Here is a 23,202-nt window from a genome sequence, read left to right on the forward strand (position 1 = left end):
AATCAGGTGATCCAGATTGCTAGTAAACTTTTTAAAAAGGGTGGGATGAAAGAAAACAAGAGTGAAAGAAGAGAACCTCTGCATTTGTAGAAAAGTGTTAAAATGCGGAGAGTTGGCTGTCAATTCCTTAGAGAGGAGGGCTAATAAATGACATGTAACTAAGCACCATGTGTAGCAGACAGCCTGCTTAGGTAAAGAGGTTTGGTAGTTTATTGCGGAGCCATTGGTTTCTAGTTTTGAAAAGCTTGCAGAGGGCAAAGTAATGTTCTCAGTGAGTGAAAAAAATAAATAAATAAAAAGGACATCTTCGGTGCCTATAGCTTCAGAAAGCTATTACAAATTTGACTCTAGGATAAACTACTGGCAGTCTCTTTGAATACAGAAAAGTTTTCACTGCTTCACTATTATCTTTTGAATTCCTTCTTTTTTAAAAAAAAAATTATTTATTTGTTTGAGAGAGAGGGAGAGGGGCACAGGGAGAGAGAAAAGCAGGCTCACCCCTGAGCAGAGAGCATGACCTGGGGCTCAATCCCAGAACCCTAAGATCACAACCTGAGCTGAAGGCAGCCCTTAACTGACTGAGCCACCAGGCTTCCCTTCTCTTCAATTCCTATTTCTTTTAGTATCAAAGGATTCCTTTTGAGATATTGTACTTGAACCACAAGTTTGCTGCATTTTTCAGCATTCCCTGAAAGTTAAAATCTTACTGGATGGTTTCTTCACCAAGAACCACATTCATTCATTCATTCATTCATTCATTCTCAGGAGAGTTTCTGCATGTGGGACATTAACCCTGGGACCCACAAAGCCTGGTTGGGTTTGACCTCAGACCAGGCACGCCCTTAGCTTACACACCCTCTAGTTTGGTGACTGCCCAGCACGTACTCTGTATATTTATGCCCTAGCAGAAATTACAAACACAACATGCCAGAGACCTGTGGAATTGCCAAAATGATAAATCTATAAATGTTCAGACTGTAAATGCCAAAAGCCTTTTTTCTCCTAGAAGTATAATTTCTAATGCTGAAAAAGCTGGATGATACGGGATCAAATACACATTCCCAGAAAAAAAACTGGTTCTGGATTTTGGCCAGCATATCTTATTAAAAAGACATTCTAAGATACTGTGTCATCTGTTCTTACAGGGGTATCACATGGGTTTGGCCTCAACTTAGAGTAGGCTGTTAAAAAACAAAGTGTGTTTGGAGCATCTCAAAAACCTTCTACTCAGGCCTAGAGTATATTTCATAATAGCAAAACGTTCCAGAAATTATATCCAGGAGTCTATCTTTTTTGTCAAAAGTATTAATAATGCTGCCTTGTTGCCCATTGTGCTCATAATCTTGGCATGTATGCCTTATTATTTTTTAAGGTAAATTCCTAGACCCATAGACATAAAATTTAAGCACTTAAAATTTTAAAATATATTGCCTGATAACATAACTAGTGATTTCCTAACTTGCCTGTAACTATACGTAGGCTGGGTCAAGGATCAAGTATAGAATTAAGAGTCATAAAAAGGCTTTTAATTTTTAGACTTCAGGTCCATTGCCTGCACTTAAGTTTTCTCCTAAGGGTAGTTGGGGCTTAGCCAGGAGAATAAAAATCTCAGTGATGGAGAATCGGAAGACAGGGATTCAAATCCTGAGTCTAGTAATTAATTGCAGAAACTTGGGAAAGTCATGTATTCTGTTTGAGCCTCAGTCTCATACATAAAATTATGTGGCAGAACTAGATGATTTCCCCGGTTCTATTTTGGCTTTGCAATTCTGTGATGGAAGTGGGAAATTTAAAAGGTCAATATGGACATTTACTTTCTCTAAAGTCTAACTCTGTCCTTGCTTTACTGTCTGTTAAGCTCGAAATGTCAGAGGTTTCCTTTAGTTTAAATTTCTTAAATAACAATGAATTTCATAGGCTAATTCCTTACATAAATATAAATTAAATGCTTAGAACTTGGGTCTTACGAGAATACGTAAGGCACCACCTCTACACTTAAGAAACTCAGAGAGGCATGAAAAGAAGCCATTCCACAAATGATCAGCAGACAGGCATTAACAGTCTTCAGAGATAGTTAGAAGAACCCTTAGTCAGGAGACCACAGACAAGACTTCTCAAGTGAGGCACCATTTAAGCTAAAATTTTAAAGGTATATAAATGTTTGTCAGGTCGATAAAATGGAAAAGAGAATTTCTTTGACAGGTGTCCTATGAATATACATGGATGACTGAAGATTCAGTAAGAACAGAAAAAATGGTTACATCTAATATATCACTAGAAGAAAATACCGCATTTTCTGTCATACAGCAAATAGGTGTGATTTGAAAGTCTCATGCTATTCATAAGTCATTTTCACCAGATATTCAACTTTTCTCCACTGTAACTTGTTTACAAAACAACTTTTTATGATATACTTTTTTATTATATGAGAAGTCTCAGATCCTTCTTTGGTCTTTATCCTCATGCATTTTTAAAACTCATCAATGATACTGAGGTTCTTCTCTCTATTCTTTAAGGATGATACTCAGTTTCTTTGACTTTCTTTTAAAGTTACATTTAATGCCACTCCATACAGTAGCCACCAGATGGTAATGAAGAGCAGTCTGGCTTCACAGTCTTCTGAGGACCAAATATATTACCACTGTGTCCCACTGAGGCTTCACAGGTTTGTATGGAAAATTCAATTCCAAACATTGTGTTGGTCTGATTGCAGGCCACTGTAAATCTGTGATATTTTGACAATTTACTTTGTGGGAACATTATTTGTATGTTAAGTTCTGTATTAAGGATTTTAAAGTACTAAAAAAGACATGTAGATACATTATATACTTTTCTTTAAAGCTTTTTGTTTTAGTTTATGCTTTCCTTTAAAAGGTTCTGTTATTTAAAAAATTTGAAAGACAGGAATATTTGTGTCTACAATTAGTGAAAATTAATATATTTTCAGGTTTACTTTTTTCTTCTGTTTATTAACATATTTGAAGTAAGACTCTCTTTATATCACTAGTAAAAAAGTTGATAAAATTAAAGTGTCCAATGTAAATATATGCAACAAAATTACATGAAATATGCAATATGTTTCACATATTTGCCTTTTGGGCTTCTTTAATTGCTAAATATATGTTAACTCACTATTATTTTTTCCCACACTTTTAAGGCAAATGGTGATATTTCTTCAAAGGCTTAGCCTTTTTAAAAAGAGTTTAAAAGTGTTTTATTTTAATAATTATACTGCATATAATTTGTTGTGTTTTTTTTTTTTTTGCCATATTTTGCTGTCTCCAAAATTTCTATAATAAGCATGCATTATTTGGCTGGTTAAAAAATCAAAACAATAAGGTTTAATACAGTGATTAATTTAGAACTGAAATTATGGCTCATCTATGTTCAACATTTATAAATGCTCTCATGTCATGAGTCTTTACTTGTGTCACAAAAATCTAAAAAGCATCCTAAAAGCAATAATGACAATAAGTTGTAACATATGATTCAGGATTCTATTATACTTTCATACCACTTTTTTCAGAAGAATTCAATGGCATTTGAAAGGCAAGAAAACTTTTAACTTATTACTTAAATAATTGAAGTAGCCAATTCCCTCTCCCTATTCCATTCCTCTTTCTTCCTCTCCAGCAATACTATTCCATTACCTTTAATTTGGTGTTTATTTTTTCATGTGGGTTACGTATCACTGCATATATACCCATAAACAATGTACAATATTTTTCATGTTTTAAATTTTATATGGATAATATTTTACTGGAACCATTATTCTGCACTTTGCTTATTTTGTCTTACATTCTTGACATATACTTGATTTCTTTAATTTTAATTACTTCATAGTACCCCATTTATGCCCTAATACAATATATCTATTTCCCTGTTAAAGAACATATAATTTGTTGCTGTTTTCCACTATTACAGGAAAGAGATGACTTGATCATATGGCATAATCAGGTTCAACTTTAATAATTGCCAAATGGCTTTCCAAGCTAGTTTTACAAATCCTGTATAACTCTTGAAACAAAACAACATAGATAAAGATAAATACTGAATGAACTCACTGATACATGGAATCTAAAAAAGTTGAACTCATAGAAACAGAATAGATAGGCTGTAGCCAGGGGCTGAAGGTGGGAGAAATGGGGTGATGTTGACCAAAGGGTATAAACTGTCAATTGTTTGTAAGATGAATAAGTTCCAGGGATTTAAAGTATAGCATGTTGGCTATAATCAACAATTCTGTATTATGTACTTGAATTTTGCTAAAAAAAGTAAATCTTTTTTGTTGTTATTTGTTCTTATTTATTTATATGACACACACACAGAGAGAGAGAGAGCACGCACAAGCAGGGGGAGCAGGAGAGAGAGAAGCAGGCTCCCCACTGAGCAGGGAGCCCGTGGTAGGGGGGTGGGCTCGATCTCAGGACCCTGCGATCAGGGCCTGAGCCAAAGACAAAAGATTAATGTGGAGACTGAGCCAACTAGGTGCCCCAAGAAAGTAGCTCTTAAATGTTTTCACCACACATACAAAAGAAGGTAACCATGTGAGGTGATTGGTGTATTAACTAATATTACTGTGGTGATCATTTCAGAATGTAGGCATCTATCAAATAAAACAACAACAACAACAAAATTACATTTTATTCAAATAATTCTCCAGGGAAATAGAATAAAATCTTTTCCTCCTTAATTTTTGGTCCATCATGAACAAATCACTTAACATATTTAATCTTCAGTTTATTTAAAAAAAGAGAAAAATAATATCTAACCATAAATATTTTTTCTGAAGATTCAAATGAAAATAGATATTAATAAAGGATAATTGCTAATATTATACTAAAGATTATTATCATCATCATCGTCATTATTACTATTGATAGAAGCATGTCAAAAATGCCTTTACGGTTTAAGGAATTTTAAAACTCATTGCATGTGTATTACTTGAATTTTGTTTTAAATATAGCTAAAGGAAGACCATCACAGTTAAGACCGAAATTGTGCCTCCCCTCCCAACCAAAACCTTAAGTTGAAGTCATAACTCCCAGAACCTCAGAATGTGACTGTATTTGGGAAAAGGGATTTTTAAAATGTCATTAAGTTAAAATGAGGTTTTTAGGATGAACCCTGACCCACATGACCGCTGTCCTTATGAGGAAACTTGAACACAATCATGCATGCATACAGAGAAAAGACCATGAGAAGGCAGAGTGAGAAGATGGCCATCAATTAGCCTAGGAGACAGGCCTCAGAAAAAGCAACCCAGCTGACACCTTGATCCTGGACTTCAAGCCTCCAGTGTGAGAAAATTAACTTAGAGTATTTAAGGGGGAAAAATATGTGTGTGTGTGTGTGTGTGTGTGTATACACGCACATATATTTATTTATATTTATATTTAAGGGAGAAAATATATATGTGTGTATATATATATATTTATATTTATCATAAGATAAACACTTGGCAGCAAATTTAACAAGTTTAATTTGGAGCACTATTGGTAACCATAAATTTCCCTTCCTAAGCATTACTATTAGATGCTGAAAAAAAAAAAAATCTGTCACTCGATGGTAGTATTCACTTACTTCTGGAGCTTAGGGAATAACATGGAGGACATTAGGAGAAGGAGAGGAAAAGTGAATTGGGGTAAATTGGAGGGGGAGGCAAACCATGAGAGACTGTGGACTCTGAGAAACAAACTGAGGGTTTTGGAGGGGAGGGGGGAGGAGTTTGGGTGAGCCTGGTGGTGGGTATTAAGGAGGGCACGGATTGCATGGAGCACTGGGTGTGGTGCATAAACAATGAATCTTGGAACACTGAAAAAATAAAATAAAATAAAATAAATGTATAAAAAAAGAAATTACACACATATACACAAATACAATTAAGGGAAATAATTACTAGAAACAAAGAAAAACAGGTTGAATTATTTCAAATTCATTTTATTGCCACCCCAAACTTTTGTGTATCAAGCTAGCTGGATGTTTGATAAATTGACAATAAATGCCTTCGATAAGTGTCTTGATGGGAGACTCAAGATCTATGTAATCATCTATGGAAACTGGCAATGAATAAGTTTATCAAACGAGATAGAGGTTTTTTACACTTTAGTTACAAATGTTTTTCACCTGTTTGATTGATTGTGCTATTATCTATGTCATCTTTTATATTAACAATTAGTGTGTATTACAGTTGTCCATAGCCTTTGAAAATCTGATGAAAGTTATGAAAAGCCTCACAGAAAAGTGTGCATTGTTCCCTGAATATAAAGTTTTATATTAATTTTTAGGGCATTTCATAGGCATGTGAACTCTGAAGTGCCCACCCTAAGACTTTAGGAGCAGGGAAATCTATGTTACTTGCTTCTCACCATAACAGAGATAAGGCTTCATGATGCATTTAGAATATGTGGCTGGCTTAACATAATGATGTTTGGGGGATGTGCACTTGAACCAGTTCAAAGTCTATTAAACATAGCAACAGAAGACTTTTATTAACTTTAAGGAAGCAATAGGTATAATTTAATACATTCATATTTCTGTAAAGTTATATATAGGCAATCAGAAGAATTCACTGACAATCTGAGTCATAATGGATGGAAGTTTATACAAAAAATAATAGCATAACTTAATAACATTTGTAACCTCAGTAAGTTGTAATTTTTTATAGTTGGAGTTATGTTACATTCATAGTTACAAAAATACATTTTTGTTAATGATTTCAGACAGTAACACCCAACATGTAACTTCTTTAAGTAATATGAAGGATAACATCATTGAAAAGCTGTGAAATAAAGTAAATTGATATAGCTTTACTATTATCTTCAGTTGACCTTAAGTACTATACACCAGTTAGCAAAAATATAATTGGAAGTAGCTACATTGAAGGGTGGAATCTTCTTTTTATAACTTTGAAGGTATTAGTTTCACATATTTAAAATTAGAATTTAAAAAATAACTTATCTTTGACAATATAAAACCTCTTTTCCCAAAGCCATTAATATTTTGAGATACAGATATAGATACACACACACATATTTGGATGTATATATTATATATACATATATATTTAGATGTATATATTACATATACATATATAATATTTTTAATGGGTATTGTAAGAAAAATAGAAAATTCTGGTTTGGGTTTTAGAAAGTATAGGAAAGCATTAATAATGGGGAAATAATATAATGTGATATAATCATAATAATATAATGTATTATCAGCCTTTCCATAGAGACTCTATGGAACCAAATGCTCTCCTGGCATATATGGGAGTACACTAATTTTTTCACTTTTTTTTTCCCCAAGAGAGTAAGCTTGAATTTCATCCAAATTAATTAGGGTGGATTTGGAAGTAAGCAATTCATTAATTTGTTTAATTGCTCATTCAATAAATATTTATTATCTTTGTACTATGTGCCATGTAGTTTAATAAGAGAAAAAATAAATATTGATAAATAATAATTACCCAGTCCAGACCCTCAAAGGATCGTTTAGAGAAGAATGATACGTATGGAATTAAGAAGAAGTGTAACAGACACTATGAAGGAAACCATACAGAATATCATGGAAGTGCATACCTCTCCTATTACATACTTTTGACAATCAGAAAAGCTTCCCTTTTGTGAAGAAAATTTTAATCAGAATATTGAAACAAACAAAAATAAATAAAGTCCTAAAATTCCCCTGGTTTGATTGTTCTCATATCAAACCAGCACACCAGTCAACAAAATTTGAAAAACCATGAAAGTTCTAAACAGAAATAGTTATTGGTGGTGATAGTTTCCTGGGAACTAACTTGATTACTTAGGTCATTAGTCCATTGTGTGCAACTTTCCAAGTGCAGCACTATTAATGTGAAAGACACCTTTCCCCCTGGGAACCAATAATTAACATTTTAAAAAGATCTGTTGAAAGTGCTTTTATCTGTTCAACAAAACACTAAAGATGTAGTGCTTAGTGCCCCTTTCAAGTCATTAGTGAACTAAGAGGTATTCCCCTCCGTTTTATCTTCCCAACCCTCCCCTACCCCAAACACACCTCACATTTTGTCTTTCTCCTGTCTCTCCCTCCCCAGCCATCCTTTCCTCCTTCCCAAAGTGGTCAATCTTTGGAAATCAGTGCACTCCATTATAAAAGAAGAGCATCAAGTGTCACAAAAAAAGTGATTTTGACCAGATGTCCCTTGTCTTCACCTTTCTTTTCTTCTCCAGCAATGGATGCAGCAGCAAAGCTGTGAGTGTGTAAGCCAGGTAGGAGCACCCACAGTAAAGGAATTTGGTATCTTTTTTTTTTTTTTTTTAAAGATTTTATTTATTTATTTGTTAGAGAGAGAGCGAGCGAGAGCGAGCACAGGCAGACAGAGAGGCAAGCAGAGTCAGAGGGAGAAGCAGGTTCCCTGCAGAGCAATGAGCCCAATGTGGACTCGATTCCAGGATGCTGGGATCATGACCTGAGCCGAAGGCAGCGGCTTAACCCACTGAGCCACCCAGGCATCCCAGGAATTTGGTATCTTTACAGCAACAGCTTGGCAGATGTGTTGAGCCCAGAATGAAGCTCAAGGCCACTTTCTCAGTTTGGGAAGCGTCTGCCCAGTGAATTGCAACCCCTCTTACTAGGAAGAATCCTCTTGGTTTTCCTGCTCCTCCCCAAAGTTCCCCCTCCCCAAATTACCTGAAAGGGAGAGTCCCAAAGTTTGTTTCTGTCCCTACTTGATCCCTGGTCCTCACCATGGTCTCCCATCCTCATGCCCAGCCATTCCAGTCATCCAGCTCCTTCTCCACCTCCAGCCTCGAAAATGGGTACAAAGCAGGGCCTGGAACAACCAGCCTAAGGAGAGAGAAGCTTCATTGGTGAAATCCAAATCCCAGCAGGAAGGGAGGGGGGACAGTCAGGAGGGAAAAAGTAGAGGCAAAGCAATGTTGCGGGCAGGGACCCACTTGGGGATGGGGATGGCAGTCGTGAGGAGGGGCGGAAAACCGGAGTTAAAGGTTGGAAAGAACTTGCTCAGCCTTTCCGTGCAAGCGCGCCAATGTCAACCTCCGAAGCTTCCCGGTGCGGGCACGAAAGGGTGCTGAGCGGTATACATAGCTCTCCATACACATTGGGAGCTCAGCGAGAAAAGGAGGGGGCGATGGCAGGCAGGTTCCGCCTCCCCCTGGCCCGCGTGCACACACGCGCCCACCGCGGCTCGGGCTGGCTGAGCGCGGGCGAGTGTGAGCGCGGGCGAGTGTGAGCGCGAGTGTGCGCACGCCGCGGAGAGCCTCTGCCCTCGCCTCGCACCCTGCTCAGGGCATCTTGAGAGCCTGGAAACGTGAACAGGCTTAAAGTATGGCATGTTGCAAAGATGGTTTCTGCCAAGAAGGTACCCGCGATCGCTACGTCCTCCCGGGTCAGTTTCGCCCTCCTGCACTTCCTGTGCCTGGCGGCTTGGTGAGTTCCCTGGGGTCCTGAGGCACAGGGGTGGAGAGGTGGCCAGCTCCCGGCCCCCGCTGGCCGCCGCCCCTCCCAGGGCAGAGCAGACCCTCGGGTCTCGACTGTAAGGTCAGGGGCCGCAGCTGGGCTTTTCTGTGCCCAAGTAGACGCAGAAAGCAGAAGGGGCACCGGATGCAAGAAGAGTGTGGGTTTTGGGGTGCGTGTGCACTGGGTGCGCCTTTCTTGACCATTTCTCTGTCCCCCATCCTTCAGATCTGCCTCCTTCAGCTTGGGGCAAGAGACTCTTTCCCTAGAAGATAAACCTGTTTCCACCTGTTCTGTGATCGATTCTTAAAACAACCCCTTCTGCCTTTTTTTTTTTTTTTTTTCCCTTCTTCTTCCCTTTTCCCCCCCTTGCGTTTGCAGTTTAAACGAATCCCCAGGACAGAACCAAAAGGAGGAGAAATTATGCCCGGAAAATTTTACCCGCATCCTGGACAGCTTACTCGATGGTTATGACAACAGGCTGCGTCCTGGATTTGGGGGTATGAACGATTTCAAACGCTCACGTGTGTCCTGTCTGTCCCTCTCTCGGTCTGCCTGTCTGTGTATCATTAGGTATGCCTCGAGTGGAAAAATGAAAAATCTCTCTCTCAGTCTCTCTGTCTCTCCCTCCCTCCCCACCCCCTTCCCCTTGATGAGACCTCTGACAAGAAGACCGCCCCCACCAGTACTTTCCCATCTCCCTGCCGCCTCAGAAGCTTTGCCTCTCCCCCACACTAATTACCTTCCGGGACCTAACTGCTGGGTGGGGGAGGTTGGAGGGAAAGAGTCAAAAATGGGAACTTGGGGCTCGGTTGCCCAGCTGCGCTGCACCCTGAGAATGGACTTCCCCTGCACCTGGCCAATTTGCTCAGAGCAGGTTGCACTTGAGGCAACTGATCCCAAGTCCCTTGTCCTCCCACGTGGTATCTGTCCCTCTGCCAAAACCTCGCCACCGTGTTCTACCTAGGACATGAATCTGGGGCACGAAGCTGCCCGCTCTGCTAGAGAACCCAGTCCTTTGCTGTTCTCCTCCACAGTGGGATGAATTTTTACTTTATTTGGGGAGATGGCATTTACTTCCCTTCTAAGACTTTGGAGTCAGAGCTGTTTCAGCTTTATTTCTTCCTTAAGTATTTATAATGACTATAACAGAGGCACATCTATTAACTGTACTGCTGCTCTCTTGCATGTTCATATTCTGTTTGCTTATATAATGAGAATCTATGTGGCAAGCATTGTGCTAGGCACCGTGTTCGCAGAATCTCAAGATACAATTCTGACGCCCAAACACCCGTTTAGTCGCTCAGTCCAGTTCAGAGAGAACATATGACTTTACTCCAAGTGTGAGCTCAGGTCTTCTGACCACCAAGTCCCTATTCTTTCCAATTACACGGAGTTAGTTGTGCACTGGGAAGTGAGCTGAAGAAGAAACAAGCTCTATCTTAAAGGAACCTCTTAGTAGTAGTAGCAGTAATAACAGTAATAACTACTAATATTGTATTTATTTATTTGAATTTTCATATATACCAGGCATTTTATAGGCATTACTGAGAGTAAGTTCTTACTATCCCCATTTTACAGATGAAGAAATTGAGGCTTGGGAAGTTAAGTAACCAGTTCAAGTTCACAGCTGGTAAGTGGCATGGGTAGGATGTGAAGCCAGGACAGGTTGTATATTTAAGAGACAAACCCATGAAGACTGAGGGGATATCAGATGGCATGTGGCAAGCATCACATGATATTAGCAGTGCAGAGCACATTAAGCTTCCTGACTTGAGTATGTGGAGAAAGTGAAAGGGAGCAAGACATTCCCGTGATAGAGGACAGAATTAGATATGGTCTCAGGTTTGAAAGAATTATCAGGAGTAAAATAGAATTGGAGAGAGCAGAGCTGGATGATTTTTTGGAGTCTGATGAGTCTGGTTCTTCTCATTAAACAAATGAGGACACTGAAGATTAGAAATGGAAAGTGATTTATACAGGGACAGAGAACATAATGGTTGGCTGGAATCAGATCTTCTGATCCCAAACTTTTTCTGGATTTTATTGAGAAGGTTATAGGGGGTCGTTGAGGGTATTAATTGAGTTTTTGCATGTCGACAGTGATAAATCTGGATAAGAAGGATGAAAGATTCTCCTAGTTCTTCTCACATTGCCTCTCCAGGAGTAGGATATTCAGCCCTGCATTTGCCATCATGCAAATCTGAAAAGAGCCTTCCTTGCAGAAGTGAATCATTTATCAATGCACAATCTTTCACAAGTGACTGGGAAATTATCACTTTATGTTCAAAAAAAGAATTTTGTGGAGAATATTTCAGATGACGTTTTATCACTGAAAACTATACTATATCAATAAAAGAAGTTTTATCCTCCCATAAAGGTATTAAACATGACATTTTAAGTACAGAAAAAAAAATAACAGAAATACCAGATCACATGAGTTTAAGTATTTATTAGAGAATTGATGTGCCTGAACATAAAGTGAAAGATTATAACTGAAGTGATATGGTTTTATTATCAAATGGCAGAAGTTGAAATAATACTGCCCAATTGGTTATAATACAAGTATAACTCAAAAAGAAGAAGGAACCCATCGTAGATGCGTTCCTTACACCAACTACCTTGTCCCATAATATTGTGTAGACAATAAAATGAATGAAGTTAATCTATGTAAGCCATGGCTAGATTCTGGCTAGCTACAGGATTGCTGAACTGTCTCAAGGGCATTATTAATCATCTTACTTGTCACTGCCAAGTGATCTGTATTACCTACCTGGAGATACTTTCATAGCTTTATGGGAAGAGGTTGGATTCACCTTACTTCAAGTGTTAGCAGTTACTTAACCATTAAACATTTACACAATTTTTTTGGCTGTGCTCATAAATATTTGGGTAAACGTGATTAATGTTTTTGGAAATGGGTCATTCTCTGTAAAGGCATAGCATCCCAAATGTGGCAGGGGAATCGTAATTTTCACCTGCCCAAACCATGTAATCTGTTTACAGGATGTTGTAAATGAGCATCACTGAAAATAATAAGAAAAATACTCATTCTTAGCACAGACTCTTGGATACCACAAGTTTGGTCCCTTCTTTGACATTTCAATGCTTTGTGGAAAGTTTGGCACTTTAAAAATAAAATGAAAACAATTCAGACTTTGGTCAGTTTGCTATAAATACAGATTTACTTCCTGGTCCCTTTAATCCTACTTTGCTCTTTGTAGAGCATTTACTTTATATCTGTTTATACAACTTAGCTGTGTTCCATTTAAAATAAAGCTAAAAGCAAAGATTTGAATTGAAATTGGATGGTTTGTGATTGTTCAGTAGGACGGCAGGGGTTGGAATAGATTTGGAAACTAAATTACATATTTTTAACTCAGCGGCACAGCTTGCAACAGGGAAGTAAAAGGAACTGAAATCATTCTCTTCTTTTCATCCCTCCAGGGTCTCCTCTCCCTTGTCTCCCATGTTCTCCCATTGGAGAAGAAAAGGGGAAAAGGTGAGAAGGAGGCATGGTGAGAGAAGCCAGACTGGGACTTTTGAAGGGGTGTCGTTCTTTTGGCCTCTGACGAATCAGTCTGCTGTCATCTTGAAGTAGCTTGCACCCGCTTAGAAGTGGCATGCAAGTGTACCCTTCCATAAAGGAGCTAGAAAATCATTCCCCTGTGCTCTTAGCTGCTTTCAACACTGTTCTACGCCATCTTAAAAATGCATAGCTAAGGTATTAACCTCTAGGAGATAGCTTAGGAAGCCAGCCCTTAACCCCTTACATATACTGAAGGATCACACAACCCTTGTACATTTCAGTCTTTTGAGGCACATGATCTGGAGTAATAGATACTTCAACTAACGATAATTGCCTTGGATCATCTTCCACAACTTCCCTGAAATGGGAACGGACCATCAGGTCAGTTTTGCGAGCCTAGTGGGACTTCACGTTAGTGAGGTCCTCTACAGTTTGGAAACCTTTTTGCGTACAATTTTAATAAGATTCTCATAACAACACAAAGAGATAAGCAGGGTGGGCATCATCCCTATTTTAGAGGGGAGGCTGGGAAAAGTTCCAATGAATTGCTCTAGAACCCTGAAACTACTAATAGACCACCAATAGACCAGGCAGCTGGTCTATTGCTACATCCACTTCTAAAGCTTTCTTACATCCTTCTGTTTACCAAGAGTGAAATTTTCATTAACATACCTTTTTGTTCCTAAGTAGGTTATTAAAATAAGCAAAACTGCATTTCCCCCAAAGGAGCGAAATGAGAACTTTTATTCTAAAGCTCAAATAACATTTTAAAATGGAAAAGCAAATATGGAGAAGTATATATACTTAGGTAAATTTGGAATAAGTTCCCCACACAAATAAAAATATTCTTGCAATGTTTTCAAATGATCTATATCCTAGCCAAAATGAACTAACCGTGTGCTAGCCTTATTAATTGAATGTCTACAGAGAATAAATATGTAGACAAAAAGAACGCCTCAAATCCCCAGGGCAACAGAAAAATAAAGCTTCATTATCTTTTGATTTGTCACTGTCATTTAACATCCATTTGTTGAACCAATAGATATTGAGATCACTATGTATCAGGAACAATGTGAGGTTGTGAAGATATTATTCTGAATCAGACACAGGCTCTTGTGAACTTTAGAGCTGAACAGTGTAGAGAGATAAAAATAACAAAGAAACAAATAACAAAATATTAAAAATAATGCTGTGGAATAGTCTAAAAGCATGCAAAGATAGAGAATTAACTGGGTAAGAGATCTATTTCAGATAAATTTTCAGATGGTGAAGAATATCTTGTAAGTTGAGCCCTGAAGGTGATGGATATGGAAAAGGTAAGCAAAAGCTGTTCTCAGGCAGGAAAGAAAGAAAGAAAGAAAGAAAGAAAGAAAGAAAGAAAGAGTAAGGATTCTAAGGTAGATGATAAGTTAGTGTGATTCAGACAGTGAAGGGAGTTTGGTGAAAAGCATTCCGGGAAGGTAGTATCAAAACAGGAAAAAGAATTTCACAGGTCCAGCTCCTTGTGGTAAGCAGAGGCCAGAGCAGGCAAGGCCCTTTGTAAAAGAGTTTTGATCCTTTTTAGTGAACCTGGAAGCCACTGGAGTTTTTTCGGTGGAGGGAATGACCTGATATGACTCAGATTATAATGTGATCCCTTTGGTTGCTGCATAATAAAAAGAAAAACTTAGATACAGAGGCTGGGCAATATTGGAACAAGGAGACCAGCAAAGAAGTTAGATAGATTTAAGTGGAAAAACTGAGGTACATTTTGGAGGTGTAATTCAACAGATAATTGGAGATGGATTTCATATGGGTGGTAAAGGAGAGGGAGAAGTAAAAAAATGACTTCTAGATTTTTATTTTGAGAAAGTGGGTAGAGGATGGTGCTTTTTAAATTAGGAAGGAGGGAAGGAGGGAGAAGAGAGATGGGGTGAAATCAAGAAATCAGGTGTGGATATGTGAAGAATGTTAGAATAAATATGTGAGGTCCTAGTGGTTGTACATATTTGGATATCACAAAAGAGTTTTAACTGCAGATACACAAGAGTCTCACCAACATACAACACTATGAGAATAGATCCCTAAAATTGAGTATAGAAAGGGCAAGGAGACCAGCACCAAGCCTCAAAGAACACTAACAATTGAGGAAGGGCAGAAAACCTAGAATTGTCAGAGGAGGATGAATGTGATATAGGCACTCAGAGCCTGTGAAATTCTAGAAGTAAAGAGAATGGAATGTCTTAGGAAGGAAGGATGAGAAGCCTCTCAAATTCTTTTAAGATTAAGTAAGATAAGGCTAAACACATGGAGATGTTTCATTTCATTCACTTTTCATCAACTCCTTATTAATCATGTGATATGGGTCAGGCACTGTTCTAGGATGGCACCGAGAAATGCATTAGTAAACAAAAGAAATGCAGTTCCCTGCCTTCATGAGCTGACAATTTAGTGAAAGAGACAGAAAATGAGCAACAGAAAATAAGTAAAATATACTGTCCGAAGTCGATAACTGCTATGGAATATTAAAAAGCAGGGGAGGGGCTGTAGTTTTAATGAAAGTAGTAGGAAAAACTTCAATGAGAAGGTGATATTTTGAACAATGATCTTAAGTGGGTAAAAGGAGAAGCCACGTTTGGGTTAGAAGAAACACTATGTGTGAAACTGCGAAGCATGCAAGTTAGAGTTGCTGTAGTCAAGTTTAGCAGGACTGAGGAGTAAGAAGGGGTTGGTATGATACAAAAATGAGGTTGTGTAAAGCTTTGCAAGCTGATAAATACTTTAGTGTTACTTTGAGTCAGATCACAAGTGATTAGAGGGATTCCAACAGGGGCAAGTCCTAAACTGCCCAATTTTCAAAGACTCACGTTGGTTGTTGTAGTGACAAAAGCCGCTTAGGGGTCAAGGGCAAATGCATAGATGTTTTCATAATTAACTAGGTGAGAGATGATGGATGTATTGACCAAGCCAGAGGCATGGAGCTTGTGAAGTGGGAAGAAATGATCTGGTTCTGGCTAGGTTTCAAAGAGTTGGTCCACTAATGACAGCTAGAATGAGGAGTGTGAGAAAAAAAGGTGTCTGACACCAAAGTTTTTGACTTGAACACCTAAAAAAATAGAGTTGCTTCTGTGGCAGAAGCAGATGAGGGATGTGAATGAACAATTTGTATGTGGATATGTTAAGTCAAGATGCCTATTGGACATTAAATGAAGATGAATCTGGAAAGCAGGATGATTGGTATGTCAATATATATGGTACTTAAAGCCATAAGACTACAGGGACCATAAGAGATTAAGGATGAGGGGTGCCTGGGTGGCTCAGTGGGTTAAAGCCTCTGCTGTCAACTCAGGTCATGATCCCAGGGTCCTGAGATCAAGCCCTGCATTGGGTTCTCTGCTCAGCTGGGAGCCTGCTTTCCTTGCTCGCTCTCTGCCTGCCTCTCTGCCTACTTGTGATCTGTCTGTCAAATAAATCTTAAAAAATAAAAAAGAGAGATTAAGGATGATATGGAAGAGGCACAGGTATAGAATTCTGAAGTCTCCAGTGTTAAGAGGTAGGGAGTTCACAAGAATCTCTGCCCCAAGAAGACTGAGGAGGGGGGCCTTTGACATAGGAGGAAAAATCTCAGAGTATGCACACTGGATGGTGAGTAAAAAGAGGAGGTGTGATTGATCATTCACTTCTTCTTCTTCTTCTTCTTCTTCTTCTTCTTCTTCTTCTTCTTCTTCTTCTTCTTCTTCTTTTTTTTGACAGAGCAGCTTTGGTGGTGTGGTGAATGTAAAAATCTGATTGGGGGGGATGGGAGGAGCCTCTGGATTTTTGTACAGGGGAGCAGAGAAATGGGTGGTTACGTGGAGGGAGAAGTTGGATCAAGAGAGCTTCTTTACAAATGGGAGAAATTAAATTATTTTTTAAAGTCCATGGAAACAATGCTGTAGATAGGGAAAACTAGATACTGATGGAAGGAAGTTAAGTGACTCCGGAGCATGAAAGCCAGGTTACAATAGATGACAGAGTGAAAAGAAAGGGAAGAACTCGAGGCAGTGTGTATGGATTCCCCCCCCCCCCCTGGAAATTCAAAATGTGAAGGGGAAGAGAAAGAGGGAAGGTTGCCTTCTTTTAAGATTAGAAATATCAGAATACATCTGTGTACTACTGGAATAATCTAGTAGGGGATAATGTAATATCACAGTGGAGGGAAGGGATAACTGAAAGATGCCCTTGAGATGATAAGAGACTACAGAATCCAGAACAGAAATTTATTTTTTATTTACTTGGTATAGCAAAAAAGATGTACCACCACTGTCGTATCGTTGCATTTTCTTTAGGGCAAGGATATTTGGTGTTTCCCCAAAAAGGCACTGTAAAATCTAGATATTGGCTATTCGTAACTTTATGGAGACGTAAATAATATTTCACTGGGCTGTTTGTTTTCTTTTAGGTGAAAAATACATCAACGTTCATTATATTATTTTCTAGGCCTTTTTATTGTGTTTCTTTTTAAAAGCTTCTTGTATACAGAACTGGGTTCTGAATTAAGAATACTTGTTTAACAATTACTCTCATTATTGGTCCATATGTGATTTTCTTTTGATCTGCCCACCCATCCATTGAACTGTCATAACCACAACAGTTAAGTCACTGAACTGCACAACGGTGACAACTTTTAGTCTGCTAGGGAGTCTCCCTCATGCTCTCCTCCTGTCTACCCCAACCACACTTACCACCATTCTGAGTCTTTTTTAAATTATTTCATAGTTTTCCTTTGAATATTACTTTAACTCAACTTTTATTTAAATTTCAATTACAAAAATTTAGTGGTTTTGAACATGTTCTATATTAACTTTAGGTGTGTGTTTGTTTTTTTTTTTGTCCCCCACTTAATCGTGTATCGCTAAGATTCATTCTTGCTGTTGCATATTGCTATAGATCATTCATTGGACTGCTGTGTGATATTTCCACTTCATAGGAACCAGTTTATTCATCTTCTCTGTTGGCAGTAGGCATTTTGCTTATTTCCAAGATTGTGTTGCTGTGAATATTCTGGCCCAAATTTCCTGCTGTAAATGTGCAAAAGTTTCTTTTGCATATATATCCAGGAATGGATTTTTCTGGATCTTCATGTAAGTGGGAGTTCAACTTGATGAGATAATGCCAAACTGTTTTCTGTGGTGGTTTTACAAATTCAAACTCTCATTTACAATGAATATGAGATTCAGGATCCACAAAACCTTCAACCATATACATATACATACATATACATACATATATATGTATGTGTGTGTGCATATATATATACATAAGTATGTATATATATACTTGAAATGGTATTGGATTGTGAAATAATTAGAATTTTCTGATTTTGAATATGGTCAAACATCTTTCAAACCTTTATTGCCTATAAGAATTTTCCTTCTGTGAGGAGCATTTTTGTCTTTTGCTCATATTTCATTATTTTTTAAAATGCTCTTCTTATGTATTTAAGTACTTTAGTCATTTAAAAAGTTGACCTGGATTGATAGAAGGATCATAGGTCATAGGAAACACTATTAATATCATCTAAGTAAAACTTGATAGCTCTGTTTTTCCTGTGTTATCAATGGATATCTCTTCTTTGTCTATTCTGTAAGAAGGCTAGCATTTCTGTATTTTTAGTGACAAACAAAATTAGATATTTCTTTAAATATATCACTCAAGATTCCTTGTTGTTATTATATGTCCTAAGTACTTGATTTTTAGAAACACATCAGCTGTGTTTTGTAAGCCGTAGCTGGATGCATGATCTTGGGTGGCTGAAAAACCAGAAATATGTCCTCAACTGGGTAACTGGGGACACACTAGGAATAAGGATCGACATGTTTCAGTATTAGCAAAACATCTGAGGTCTTTCTCCTGGTGTTACAGCAAATTGGATACTATTATTGGTGGAAAAAATTAAATTGTTATATCCTTTGACCAAGTCCATACAACTGAAGTAAAGTTAGCAGTGGAAAATCATCTGACATGTTGTGAATTGTTTCTCTACTGTCCACTTAAGTTCAACTCATTAATAAGCTGGGAATATTCCTCTGCATTTCATCTTGGTAGTTTGGCTCTTTCTTTCAGACCCTACTGAAGATCACTGTGTTTGCCTTATATAATGCCAACTATATTTTGGGGATTAAAAAAGCATTCCCCCATTACCAAAAAAGTATGATTTTTAAAATAAAATATGTCTTTGATGTTATACATTTATGAGAAGTCCTTCCAAGCCCCAAATTATCTGGTTTCTATGTAATTATGCTCTTAGTAAGGTTGATTTGAACATCCTAAACAGTAGTGTTAGGGGAAGCGTCTCTAAGAATTATTCTTAATTACATAGCGACCATTATTCATAGAAAACTGATTTATTGGAAACCCATTACATTGTGGCCTGAGATTAGTTCTGGGAAAGGATACAAATATAAATAAGACACATTTTCTGCTTTAATCAGGAAATATTTTTAGCTTAACTGGTATAACATATGAATCCAAGTAATTTTTCTTTTTGGGAAGTTTTAAATCACTGGTGGGATGATATTAAGAACACAGACATGTAGATATTTACCACTTAGTATGTGCAAAGCATTATGCTAGTTGAGAAGTTCAAGAGAGGATTAAGATTTTGTCTTTGCTGTTAAGGGAAGAAAGACAGACCCAAACAGGCTATACTAAGATAAGAACAAAGGCATAGAAAGAGCTGCAAGAACATAGCTCAGAAATTAGGCATAAATAAAATTTAGGAAATTTGGATATGGCGTATTATGTAATAGGCCATTACATAAGTAATTAACTACTGATTTATTATTTAATTATATCATTACCATAGTAAAGCTAGAATGTACTTGGAAATCAATCCAAGGGGTTATAATTCTGGCTCTGGCGTATGATATTTAAACTCTGTGAGCTCAGTTTCCAGATTCAAAAAATTCTCATGATAATATCACCCTTGGAGTGTGTTGTGAGAATTAAATGAAATAGTGTATGGAAAGAGGCTAGTAGCCCTCCTGGCACATGGGTAGGCCTTCAATAAATAGAATTATTATATCTCTGCTCTTTTCTCTTTGGGGAAAAATCTTTTTCCCTGTGAGCAGTGACACACCAGCACACCCCGTGATCTGTTAACCTCCATCCTTGTTGCTGCATTCCTAGTGTAGGCCATCATCATTTCTCAACTAGGCTGGTAAGACAGCCTTTTATAAGAGCCCTTCCTCTACACTTGCTCCTCTATAATTTACTGTTAACAACTGCCAGAGTGATTTTATAAAGAATATAATTCAAATCATATAATTTCCTTACTTCAAACTCTTGATGGCCTTCCAATGATTAAGGGATAAAAATCAAACTTCCTTATAGCCCAAGGCAGAGCTGAACTGAGTATCAGAGGGAGAAAACTTTAGGAAAGAACAGAAGAAAATTGTTTCTTTTGTATTTCTGTATGCTTTTGCTTGGTAGGCCATTATAAAATGCCACAGACAGAGTAGCTTAAACAATAACAATATCAAAGTGTCAGCAGGCTTGGTTTCCTCTAAGTCCTCTCCTTTGTTGTGGATGGTTATCTTCTCTGTCTTCACATGGTCTTTCTACTGTGTGATTTTGTGTCCTAATCTCCTCTTCTTTTAAGGGCATCAGTCACATTGGATTTGAGTCCATCCTAAAGACCTCATTGTAACCTAATTTCTTTTTTTAAAGACCCTAATTCTAAATACAGTCATATTCTGAGGTACTGGGCATTAGGACTTCAACATATGAATTTGGGAAGAACATAATTCAGCACATAACAACCTCTCCATGTGTGGTCCATCTGTCACCAGGATTTCTATAAGTTTTTTTTCCATGTAGTTTTAACAACTGTCACTAGAACGTGTATTTTAAGTATGTTGCTTAAAAGATGCCCCTTTAGGGGACACCTGAGTGGCTCGGTGGGTTAAGCCTCTGCCTTCGGCTCAGGCCATGATCTCAGGGTCCTGGGATCGAGTCCCACATCCAGCTCTCTGCTTTGCAGAGAGCCTGCTTTCTCCCCTCTCTCTGCCTGCCTCTCTGCCTATTTGTGATCTCTCTCTCTCAGTCAAATAAATAAATAAAATCTTTTTTAAAAAAATGCCCTTTTAGAATATGGACTCAGGAGTAGGTCTCTGCCCACCGACTGGTTTTCATTCTGTTTATGTGACTTTCATTTCTTATCATTCTCTTCCTTACCTGCTTTGTGCCAGCCTCACTGGCCTCTTTTTTATTCCCTGAACACAGTAAGGTCTCTCCTGACTCTGAGCTTTTATCCTGCAGTACTTTATTCTTGGAATGACAATTCTCTCTGTTATTCCAGTGGCTCATGTTTACCCTCCAGGTCTCAGTTAAAAGTTTCCACTTTGAAGAGTGGCTCGAAAATCTAGGTTTTCCCAGCCTCTTACTCCATTACCAGCCTGATTTGTACCTCTTATGAATAAAAAGATTCTTCCATCCAATTTATTTCTTTATTATTTACACTCAAACTCTTCTAATAGCATGTTAACTCCCTGAAGCAGGGAATTTATTTATTTATTTATTGTGTTTAAATTTATTTTATTTTTCAAATTTTTATTTAAATTCTAGTTAGTTAATGTGTAGTGTAATATTGGTTTCAGGAGTAGAATTTAGTGATTCATTACCTACATATAACACCCAGTGAGACAGGGAACTCCTAAGTCTTGGTTACCACTCTAGCTCCAGGGCCTAGTACAGTACAGAACTTGATACTCAGCAGGTGCTCACTCAGTGAATGTTTATTGAGTGGGTGTCCAAATGAAATCTCTCTTCCAATCACATATTTTTAGAATCTCACTTAATCTCAAAGACGATCATGAAAAACAAATACTGAACAATGTCACAAACAAACTAAACAATACGAAGATTGTAATTCCAGACATAAATATTTTTCCAAGAATCATTAAGAAAGTATTATATAAGAATTGGAAAATACCCATTATTATCATGGAATCACTGTAACTACAAGACTTAGCATAACCCCACACACCTTAAAGTAAATTTGTAAGTAAAAATATCATTGGCCTAATTCCTCTTATATACTTCCCTTAATCCCATTGAACACTTAATACACAGTAATAATATTTTACAGGACATAGTTGGGTAAATACTATTCTAGAAATCAGATGAACACAGTCTGTAAACTAGAATAAAATGAACTGCATCACCTAAGGAGTTGCTAGAAATGCAAATTGCCAGGCTCCACCTTAGACCTACTCAATCAGCAGGGCTAGTGTGGGGGCCCAGCATTGCTGCTTTAACAAACCTTTGGGTGATTCTGATCCATGAAAGTTTGAAAACTACTGCCCTAAATTGATCTTTAAAGTAATTTTTGATTCTCAAATTCCAAATAAAGCAGAAGATCTTGAAAGAGGAGAGGAAAAATTGAAACAAGAGGAAAGCAGAGAAGGAGACAAACCGTAAGAGTCTCTTTTTTTGTTTTAAATTTTTAAAATTTTTTATTTTTTATAAACATATATTTTTATCCCCAGGGGTACAGGTCTGTGAATCACCAGGTTTACACACTTCACAGCACTCACCAAAGCACATACCCTCCCCAATGTCCATAATCCCACCCCCTTCTGCCAACCCCCCTCCCCATAAGAGTCTCTTAATCTCAGAAAACAAACTGAGGCTTGTTGGAGGTGAGGGAAGTAGGAGGGATAGGGTGGCTGGGTGACAGACATTGGGGAGGGTATGTGCTATGGTGAAAGCTGAGAATTGTGTAAGACTGATGATTCACAGACTTGTACCCCTGAAAACAGTAATACATTGTATGTTAACAAAAAATTTAAATATATATATATATATATATATACATATATATATATGAAAAAGTAAAGTAACTTTTGAATTCTCAAGAATCTTATCAAACAAATGGTTCAGTTGTCAAATCATTTCAGGACATATGCAACCTTAATTATTTTAAGTAACTTATTTTCTCTGTTTTCCAAAGGTGTTGGTTTTTTTTTTTTTTTTAATGAAAGCTCATGATGGATCAATTTAATCTATGACTTTTCTTTCAGTATACTTACAAAGGATATATTTTTCTTAGGATACTTATTTAAGAAAGAATTTTCTCATTCTTCTTCAAATTATTTTTCTTCCTGAGGCTCATTCTTTGTTCTATACAGTGAGAAATATTCTGATTCATTTTTATGAAGACAACTTTAAACCTAGGGCATTAAGCTATACCA

The 23,202-nt window shown here is 37.5% G+C and overlaps 1 protein-coding gene across 1 annotated transcript in view; it reads left to right on the plus strand.

The window, feature by feature from the left end:
* Positions 1–9,078: 9,078 nt before the first annotated feature.
* The window catches only part of GABRA4 (gamma-aminobutyric acid type A receptor subunit alpha4), a 67,628-nt gene continuing 53,504 nt past the window's right edge, over positions 9,079–23,202 (plus strand). Inside the window, exons 1-2 of the mRNA XM_059162183.1 lie at positions 9,079–9,432; positions 9,841–9,959. Of these exons, the coding sequence (XP_059018166.1) occupies positions 9,347–9,432; positions 9,841–9,959 (205 nt within the window). The 5' untranslated portion in view covers positions 9,079–9,346. The remainder of the gene's footprint in view (positions 9,433–9,840; positions 9,960–23,202) is intronic.

The sequence above is a fragment of the Mustela lutreola genome, chromosome 1 (assembly GCF_030435805.1).
Source record: "Mustela lutreola isolate mMusLut2 chromosome 1, mMusLut2.pri, whole genome shotgun sequence".
Lineage (NCBI taxonomy): Eukaryota > Metazoa > Chordata > Mammalia > Carnivora > Mustelidae > Mustela > Mustela lutreola.